This window comes from Thalassophryne amazonica, chromosome 3 (genome assembly GCF_902500255.1).
Source record: "Thalassophryne amazonica chromosome 3, fThaAma1.1, whole genome shotgun sequence".
Classification (NCBI taxonomy): Eukaryota; Metazoa; Chordata; class Actinopteri; order Batrachoidiformes; family Batrachoididae; genus Thalassophryne; species Thalassophryne amazonica.
In genome coordinates this window covers 2828861-2839503 of record NC_047105.1, presented here as the reverse complement: position 1 = coordinate 2839503, position 10643 = coordinate 2828861, and the positions used below count along the sequence as shown (strand labels likewise).

The following is a 10643-nucleotide window of genomic DNA, read 5'->3' as shown; positions in this document are numbered from 1 at the left end:
AGCAATGTTGGGGTGAGTGTGGTGCTCAAGTGCACTTCAGTGCACAGACAGCAGACAGTGCCCGCAGACTGGATCTGTGACCATCTCTGACTCTTCCAGGATCCATAAGTAGATGCTCTCCTTCCTGTCGGGCGGGTTGGTGGACCACTCTGACCCTGGGATGCTTTGTAGTTGTGGGCATCAGGACTCTGTGGGGTCTCACTGTTTTTTTTAAGCTTTATTTAACCAGGTTAGTCCCATTGAGTTCGAGCTCTCTTTTGCAAAGGAGACCTGGACAATTATAAAGTTTTCAATCCACCTAACCTGCAAGTCTTTAAATGTGGGAGGAAGCCGGCGCACCCGGAGGAAACCCACACAAACACAAGCAGAACATGCAAAGGACACAGGTGGGAATCAATCCCATTACCTTCTTGCTGTGAGGCAACAGTCTAACCACTAAGCCACTGTGGGGTGTCACTGTGGGGTCTCACTGTGGGGTGTCACTGTGGGGTGTCACTGTGGGGTCTCACTGTGAGGTCTCACTGTGGGGTGTCACTGTGGGGTCTCACTGTGGGGTGTCACTGTGGGGTGTCACTGTGGGGTCTCACTGTGAGGTCTCACTGTGGGGTGTCACTGTGGGGTGTCACTGTGGGGTCTCACTGTGAGGTCTCACTGTGGGGTCTCACTTTGAGGTCTCACTGTGGGGTGTCACTCTGGGGTCTCCCTGTGAGGTCTCACTGTGGGGTCTCACTGTGAGGTCTCACTGTGGGGTGTCACTGTGGGGTCTCATTGTGAGGTCTCACTGTGGGGTGTCACTGTGGGGTCTCATTGTGAGGTCTCACTGTGGGGTCTCACTGTGGGGTGTCACTGTGAGGTCTCACTGTGGGGTGTCACTGTGGGGTCTCATTCTGAGGTCTCACTGTGGGGTGTCACTGTGGGGTCTCATTGTGAGGTCTCACTGTGGGGTGTCACTGTGGGGTCTCACTGTGGGGTCTCACTGTGAGGTCTCACTGTGGGGTGTCACTGTGGGGTGTCACTGTGAGGTCTCACTGTGGGGTCTCACTGTGAGGTCTCACTGTGGGGTGTCACTGTGGGGTGTCACTGTGAGGTCTCACTGTGGGGTCTCACTGTGAGGTCTCACTGTGGGGTGTCACTGTGGGGTGTCACTTTGAGGTCTCACTGTGGGGTGTCACTGTGGGGTCTCCCTGTGAGGTCTCACTGTGGGGTCTCACTGTGGGGTGTCACTGTGAGGTCTCACTGTGGGGTGTCACTGTGGGGTCTCACTGTGAGGTCTCACTGTGGGGTGTCACTGTGAGGTCTCACTGTGGGGTGTCACTGTGGGGTCTCACTGTGAGGTCTCACTGTGGGGTGTCACTGTGGGGTGTCACTTTGAGGTCTCACTGTGGGGTGTCACTTTGAGGTCTCACTGTGGGGTGTCACTGTGGGGTCTCCCTGTGAGGTCTCACTGTGGGGTCTCACTGTGAGGTCTCACTGTGGGGTGTCACTGTGGGGTGTCACTGTGAGGTCTCACTGTGGGGTGTCACTGTTGGGTCTCACTGTGGGTCTCACTGTGAGGTCTCACTGTGGGGTGTCACTGTGAGGTCTCACTGTGGGGTGTCACTTTGAGGTCTCACTGTGGGGTTTCACTGTGGGGTGTCACTGTGAGGTCTCACTGTGGGGTCTTACTGTGAGGTCTTGGCCATGTTGGACCAGGACCCTGGAGAGAACATTTGTTCGATCATGTGATCTGCGGTTTGACATGATACGATGTTTGTTTGTACAGGACCAACAATGTGCAGGACGATGTGACGTACCAGAATTCTGGTCTGAAGGAAGATCAGCTTCAGTCAGTGCATGGGAAGGAACTGTTCACCAACTCCCAGATCCTGGTAACACACACACACACACACACACACATGTGATTGCAGCAGATCCAGACACTGTCTGACCGTGACCCGAGATCCATGGCCTGAGCCCTGTGACTCGCATTCTGTAACTGTGACTCGCGCTCTGTGACTCATGCTTTGTGACTCGCACTCTGACTTGCGCACTGTAACTGTGACTCAGTCAGTGGCTACCAGTCTGACTCATGCTCTGTGACTCACACTCTGAGTGAGACTTATGCTCTGATTGTGATTCATGCTTTGTGACTTGCGGTCTGTGACCCCACCCTCTATGACTTACACTCTGACTCGCATTCTGTCACTCTGACTCGCACTCTGTGACTGTGACTCGCTCTCTGTGACTCTCAGTCTGTGGCTCACAGTCTTAATCGCACTCTGTGACTGCGATTTGCATGCACTCTGAATGTGACTTGCGCTCTGGGACTGACTCATTGCTCATGTGACTGTGACTTATACTCTGTGAGTGTGACTCATGCTCTGTGACTGTGACTCGTGCTCTGTGACTGTGACTCACGCTGTGACTGACTAGCGCTCTGTGACTGTGACTCACTCTTTGTGACTGTGACTCGCGCTCTTTGACTGTAACTCATGTTCTGTGACTCACTCTGTGACTGACTCGTGCTCTGTGACTGACTTACTCTGACTGACTCATGCCTCATGTGACTGTGACTCACGCTCTGACTGACTCATGCACTGTGACTGTGACTCGTGCTCTGTGACTGTGACTCGTGCTCTGACTGACTCATACTCTGTGACTGACTCATACTCTGTGACTGTGACTCACGCTCTGTGACTGTGACTCATGTTCTGTGACTCACTCTGTGACTGACCCGTGCTCTGTGACTGACTCACTCTGACTGACTCATGCCTCATGTGACTGTGACTCATGCTCTGACTGACTCATGCACTGTGACTGTGACTCGTGCTCTGACTCGTGCTCTGTGACTGTGACTTGTGCTCTTTGACTGTGACTCGTGCTCTGACTGACTCATACTCTGTGACTGACTCACGCTCTGTGACTGTGACTCACGCTCTGTGACTGTGACTCATGCCCTTTGACTGTGACTCACTCTGTGACTGACTAGCGCTCTGTGACTGACTTGCGCTCTTTGACTGTAACTCATGTTCTGTGACTCACTCTTTGACTGATTCGTGCTCTGTGACTGACTCACTGTGACTGTGACTCACATTCTGACTCATGCACTGTGACTGACTCACGCTCTGTGACTAGTGCTCTGTGACTGACTAGCGCTCTGTGACTGTGACTCACGCTTTGTGACTGACTCGTGCTCTGACTGTGACTCACACTCTGACTGACTCGCGCTCTTTGACTGTAACTCATGTTCTGTGACTCATTCTGTGACTGACTCATGCTCTGTGACTGACTCACTCTGACTGACTCATGCCTCATGTGACTGTGACTCACGCTGTGACTGACTCATGCACTGTGACTGTTACTCGCGCTCTGTGACTCGTGCTCTGTGACTGTGACTTGTGCTCTTTGACTGTGACTCGTGCTCTGTGACTGACTCACTCTGTGACTGACTCATTCCTCATGTGACTGTGACTCATACTCTGTGTGACTCATGCTCTGTGACTCATGCTCTGTGACTGACTCATGTGACTGCGACTCGTGCTCTGTGACTGTGACTCACACTACGCTCTTTGACTGTGACTCATGCTCTTTGACTGTGACTCACGCTCTTTGACTGTGACTCACGCTGTGACTGACTAGCACTCTGTGACTGTGACTCACGCTCTGTGACTAGTGCTCTGTGACTGTGACTCATGCTCTGTGACTGACTAGCGCTCTGTGACTGACTCACGCTTTGTGACTGTGACTCGTGCTCTGACTGTGACTCACGCTCTGTGACTGTGACTCACGCTCTTTGACTGTGTCTCACTCTGTGACTGTGACTCATGCTTTGTGACTGACTCGTGCTCTGACTGTGACTCACACTCTGTGACTGACTCGTGCTCTGTGACTGACTCACTCTGACTGACTCATGCCTCATGTGACTGTGACTCACGCTCTGACTGACTCATGCACTGTGACTGTGACTTGCGCTCTGTGACTCGTGCTCTGTGACTGTGACTTGTGCTCTTTGACTGTGACTCGTGCTCTGACTGACTCATACTCTGTGACTGACTCATGCTCTGTGACTGACTCACGCTCTGTGACTGTGACTCACGCTCTGTGACTGTGACTCATGCTCTTTGACTGTGACTCACTCTGTGACTGACTAGCGCTCTGTGACTGACTCGCGCTCTTTGACTGTAACTCATGTTCTGTGACTCACTCTTTGACTGATTCGTGCTCTGTGACTGACTCACTGTGACTGTGACTCACATTCTGACTCATGCACTGTGACTGACTCACGCTCTGTGACTAGTGCTCTGTGACTGACTAGCGCTCTGTGACTGTGACTCACGCTTTGTGACTGACTCGTGCTCTGACTGTGACTCACACTCTGACTGACTCGCGCTCTTTGACTGTAACTCATGTTCTGTGACTCATTCTGTGACTGACTCATGCTCTGTGACTGACTCACTCTGACTGACTCATGCCTCATGTGACTGTGACTCACGCTGTGACTGACTCATGCACTGTGACTGTTACTCGCGCTCTGTGACTCGTGCTCTGTGACTGTGACTTGTGCTCTTTGACTGTGACTCATGCTCTGTGACTGACTCACTCTGTGACTGACTCATTCCTCATGTGACTGTGACTCATACTCTGTGTGACTCATGCTCTGTGACTGTGACTCACGCTCTGTGACTGACTTGCACTCTTTGACTGTAACTCACGCTCTGTGATTCATGCTCTGTGACTCGTGCTCTGACTGTGACTCGTGCTCTGTGACTCGTGCTCTGACTGTAAGTCACGCTCTGTGACTGACTCATGCTCTGTGACTGACTCATGTGACTGCGACTCGTGCTCTGTGACTGTGACTCACACTCTGACTGACCCGCGCTCTGTGACTGTGACTCACTCTGTGACTGACTCGTTCCTCATGTGACTGTGACTCACGCTCTGTGACTGTGACTCACGCTCTTTGACTGTGACTCATGCTCTTTGACTGTGACTCACGCTCTTTGACTGTGACTCACGCTGTGACTGACTAGCACTCTGTGACTGTGACTCACGCTCTGTGACTAGTGCTCTGTGACTGTGACTCATGCTCTGTGACTGACTAGCGCTCTGTGACTGACTCACGCTTTGTGACTGTGACTCGTGCTCTGACTGTGACTCACGCTCTGTGACTGTGACTCACGCTCTTTGACTGTGTCTCACTCTGTGACTGTGACTCATGCTTTGTGACTGACTCGTGCTCTGACTGTGACTCACACTCTGTGACTGACTCGTGCTCTGTGACTGACTCACTCTGACTGACTCATGCCTCATGTGACTGTGACTCACGCTCTGACTGACTCATGCACTGTGACTGTGACTTGCGCTCTGTGACTCGTGCTCTGTGACTGTGACTTGTGCTCTTTGACTGTGACTCGTGCTTTGTGACTGTGAATGAATGGCCTTTCACACCGGACGTGTTGGAAGCATCAGAGGCGTCAGGAATCGGTCTAAAAAGCATTATTTTCAATGAGACCAGTGGTGGGCACAGATAACCAGAAAATTTACTTCAATAAAAGATAATCAGATAACTGAAAAATTATCTTTGATAAAACGATAAACCACCCAAAAATGTATCGGACGTTACAGATAACCAATAACCGATAAATTCCAGTATTGTCTCCAGTACACTTACAACTATTAACAAGGTGATTTTGAGTTTTAACACCACGATCGCTTCTGAAAGCATCAAAGTCATTTTTATTTGTAAAAAAAAAAAAGGCATTTTCAAAAAAAAAAAAGCCAAGTTGTAGTTAGATAACCGTCTGATATAACTGGTGTCAAAATAAATAGAACACTGTCATGATCTACTGGTGCCAGATGTTCAGTACTTAAGCTGGGTTTACACTGTGCGAGTTTTGGCCCTTTTTCAGTTGATTTTTCATTCGTGTGAAAATTTTTTGGATTGCACCGAGTTTCAGGTTAATCGCGCATCCTGCATTGTTTAGTATACATGGAGTAACGAGCTGCGTTTAACATCTCACGACCACCTCCTGATCGGCGATCATATGGTCAGATGAAAATCAAACCTGTTTGATATTCTGGTCGGCCGTCGTGAGGGTATCCCACTGCTGAAGCGAAGCGCTACAAGCGTCTATACTCTCGCACTGTGCTTGTGCAAACACCACAGACCTGTCTTGTAATGTTTTTTGTTTTGTTTTGTTTTTTTACTTTGTTGTCTTCCATTGAGAGTTTTTGTAAATTCAGTTTAAAAACAAAAAAGCTTCTGTTTACGTTTTGCTCCTGGAAACATGAGTCCGACTTGTGGTTTTTGAATGTACAATGTATGTGAGAACATAAATTGTGCACTCTGAACTTTTACACCGTGCGGTTCTTTGGTACAGTTTGAGCTGGAACCGAGTACAGTGATTAAAAATATCAGCCCAGCTTCAGTTTGAATACTGCCATGAACACTACTGGCCAGTAGATGGCAGTAGAGAACTTGAAAACTTGCCAAAACAAATTCCAGATCATCTGTGTTGCTACTTGCTACGTTTAAGATGCGTGGAATTTAATAAACGCAGACACAGTAACAATGTGTATAAACCCAGAGAATATAGTCACCAGAGTTTTAGGCACTAGAGTTTAATGCTGTTGTTTGTAGAGCCTGATCAGAGTGTTTCAGATGCGTTTCTCATGTCGTGAACGTACTGAGATTACCCTATCCTACCCATAATGCACCTGGACACAGCATGTCCACGCTAAAACCTTAAAAATTAGCACATTACTTTAAAACTAAAACATATATCTGATATTTTCACTTTATAAAACTTCAGACATGACGTTAATTTAAATAACTTTTCCGAAATAAGTTTCGTTAAAATTTGAACCATAAGTTAAAAATGTATGGCGTATCAGTATGGGGTTAAAAGAAATTAGGTTTTTTTTTTTTGGTGACCAGTTCTCTTTTGCCTACAGAGGATAGAGTGCTTTCTTCTAGAAGAAGCGCTCCTCTGTTTGCAGAGGGTAGAACTATACATCTGTTCACCTTTGTTTACTACATTAACGGTCTAAAAATTATCAGACAAAAATTTATCGGAAGATAATTAGTCCAACAATGGTTTTCAAAGTTATCTGAAAAGATAATCCGATAATGAAAACTTTATCTTCGATAATTATCGGTTATCGGATTATCAGAACTGTGCCCACCACTGAATGAGACTCGTTGCTTCTTAGAGGTGTCAGAAGCGTCGCGTCAAAAGCCGAGCTAAAGCGATGCTTCTGACAGGAGTGCGCATTGCGGCTTGTCGACAGGCTGACGCGGTCAAAGTTCAACCCAATCCAACTTTTGCCGCTCTGAGCTGTGACGTAGCTTCGCGCTGTCCAATAGGAATGATGCGTTGGGCCAAAACATGGAAAACTAGTGGCAGAAACCACTGATCTCTACAAAACAGAAACATGTCACAGGACTGCTCATTTATAGAGCAGATTTCTGAAGAAAAATCTTGGAAATATGTTTTTGGTTTTTTTTGTTTTGTTTTGTTTTGTTTTTTACCTCAAAATTTCTGATTTCTTTTTTTTTTTTTTTAAAGTCTAGAACACTTGTAATTAAAATAGCTAAATAAAAGGTTCTTTAGAAACCTTTCTTCATCTGTAAATTAAAACCACCTGTAACCTTGGACATTTATTTTTAGACAAATAAAATAACATGGAAATTTGTACATTTTTAAAAGTCTGGTAGATTATTTATATCTCATTTCAACCAGAAAGACACACACTGTAAATAAGTACAAATGTTTACTATAAATGCAACAGGAGATAATTTAACAATGACTGCAGTGTGATTGTAAAGTTGGATTTCTGTGACAAACCTCATGATGATTTTTTTTTTTAAATTGAGTCATTTCAACTTGTAATTGCATCAAAATTAGTGATTGCCTTTAATGTTGTGATCAGGACAGAGTCATTTCTAAAATATGAATTTGACTAGTGATTGTGAATGTTTTAAAACTGTGCACAATAAGTGGAGAGCTTCTACCTGTGCAAATGTCTTTGGACTTTGATTTTGTGGACATTTTTAATACATTCATTTATTGTTAAAATATAAAATGAAACAGCTTTTTAAAAAATAATAAAATAGTTGCTGTTTAAAGAGCCTTTTATTTAGAAGCAGGTGATGTTCTGCTGGATTCAGCTTTGACCTCTGGTGTTGTTGAAGACACTTCTCCTATTTTGAAGAGCTGTTACGTGCCACTGTCTAGGGCACTGGCAACACAACTGACAGATACAAAAAAAAAGAAAAAAAAAGAAAAGAAGGCGCGAGTGGAAGGTGCTCAAAAAATTATAACACTTTATTATTAACAAACATAACAAAAATAAAGAAAAATACAAAAAAAGTTAACAAAAGAAAAACATGCTGCAGCAGAAGAAATCCAGATGCTCTGGAGCATGTGGCATGCTAGACTTTTGTACTCCCAGGTGGGCGTCAGCTGGCAGGTGCTGCTGATCAGCTGGGCGGATCTGAGACGTGGAGGCAAGCCAAAATCAACATACGTAACACCTCCCCCCATAAAAGCCGAGCCCACCACCACTCACAACAAAGTGGTGATGGTGGCCTTCAGTCTCGCGATAGGGTATCAGCTACAGTGTTATCCTTCCCCTTCTTGTGAACGATGTGCAGGTTGTAGTTCTGAGCCAGGACGGCCCACCGCATCAGCCGTTGGTTCTGATTGTACATCTGGGCTAAAAAAAGCAAGAGGGTTGTGGTCTGTTGACACAGAAACCAGAACATTAGTAGAACCAACATACACATTGAAATGTTGAAGGGCTAGGAGCATAGCCAATGTCTCCTTTTCAATTGTTGACAAAGGGAGCTGCTGCTTTTTAAATTTGGTAGAAAAGAATGAGACTGGATGGGGGACTCCAGTCTCATCCTCCTGTAAAAGCACGGCGCCAGCATCAATGGCACTAGTTGGTACTTGCACCAACTTCCATGCGAAAAGGCCAAGAGCAGTCTGGGGCTAAAATAACTACACAGGAGTGACTTAGCTGCTAGAAAAGCCTTTTCACATTCTTCTGTCCAAATGTATGGTACGGATCAAATCAAATCAATTTTATTTATATAGCACCAAATCACAACAAACAGTTGCCCCAAGGCGCTTTATATTGTAAGGCAAGGCCATACAATAATTATGTAAAACCCCAATGGTCAAAACGACCCCCTGTGAGCAAGCACTTGGCGACAGTGGGAAGGAAAAACTCCCTTTTAACAGGAAGAAACCTCCAGCAGAACCAGGCTCAGGGAGGGGCAGTCTTCTGCTGGGACTGGTTGGGGCTGAGGGAGAGAACCAGGAAAAAGACATGCTGTGGAGGGGAGCAGAGATCAATCACTAATGATTAAATGCAGAGTGGTGCATACAGAGCAAAAAGAGAAAGAAACACTCAGTGCATCATGGGAACCCCCCAGCAGTCTACGTCTATAGCAGCATAACTAAGGGATGGTTCAGGGTCACCTGATCCAGCCCTAACTATAAGCTTTAGCAAAAAGGAAAGTTTTAAGCCTAATCTTAAAAGTAGAGAGGGTATCTGTCTCCCTGATCTGAATTGGGAGCTGGTTCCACAGGAGAGGAGCCTGAAAGCTGAAGGCTCTGCCTCCCATTCTACTCTTACAAACCCTAGGAACTACAAGTAAGCCTGCAGTCTGAGAGCGAAGCGCTCTATTGGGGTGATATGGTACTATGAGGTCCCTAAGATAAGATGGGACCTGATTATTCAAAACCTTATAAGTAAGAAGAAGAATTTTAAATTCTATTCTAGAATTAACAGGAAGCCAATGAAGAGAGGCCAATATGGGTGAGATATGCTCTCTCCTTCTAGTCCCCGTCAGTACTCTAGCTGCAGCATTTTGAATTAACTGAAGGCTTTTCAGGGAACTTTTAGGACAACCTGATAATAATGAATTACAATAGTCCAGCCTAGAGGAAATAAATGCATGAATTAGTTTTTCAGCATCACTCTGAGACAAGACCTTGTTGTAAATTGTAAATTGTTGTAAAGCCTTGCCACCCGCAAACACGTTTGTCAGTCTTTACATTCCTTTTTTTTCGCATAATGTGACAGATAACATTTATTTACAGATAAATCCTCCAAATGGCAACACAAGCCTTCGCCTCATACACGTCTGGAGAGCTCACCCACGACAGCTCTCCTGACTGAGACGCACCGGGGACGCCACTGCCTCCCCCGCAGTCTCTTCATCACACACACGGAATCGTCACACACTGAAAAACAAAAACGCCTCTGCTAACCAACACAGGCAGCACAGCTTCCCATACCTCACTCACACGGAAACCAGAGGAGACGGGAACATCACAATGCCGGGCGATTCCAAGTAAATCACTCTTTCTACAGGAGTTAAACTCAGAAAGTGACAGTTAAGTCACAAACTCCTCCAAATTAAACGTAGCCATCCCTCAGACCAAAAAACAGGCACCCGATGGAATGGTGAACAAAAATCCACCAAGCTGGACACCCCCTAATCTAAACTGGGATTCACAACAAAAAACAAAGCCACAAAAGCACAAACACGCCCACACCGGAGCGCACCACAACCTCCACACACACATAGACAGAGAAACATTGTACATCACCACACAAACCAGTCCCCAATCCGGTCCAACCAGCGGCAA

General features: G+C 46.3%; 1 protein-coding gene across 1 annotated transcript in view; it reads left to right on the top strand.

The window, feature by feature from the left end:
* Positions 1 to 10643, top strand: part of LOC117505041 (protein SSUH2 homolog) — a 57893-nt gene that overhangs the window by 38522 nt on the left and 8728 nt on the right. Inside the window, exon 10 of the mRNA XM_034164575.1 lies at positions 1763 to 1868. Within this exon, the coding sequence (XP_034020466.1) occupies positions 1763 to 1868 (106 nt within the window). The remainder of the gene's footprint in view (positions 1 to 1762; positions 1869 to 10643) is intronic.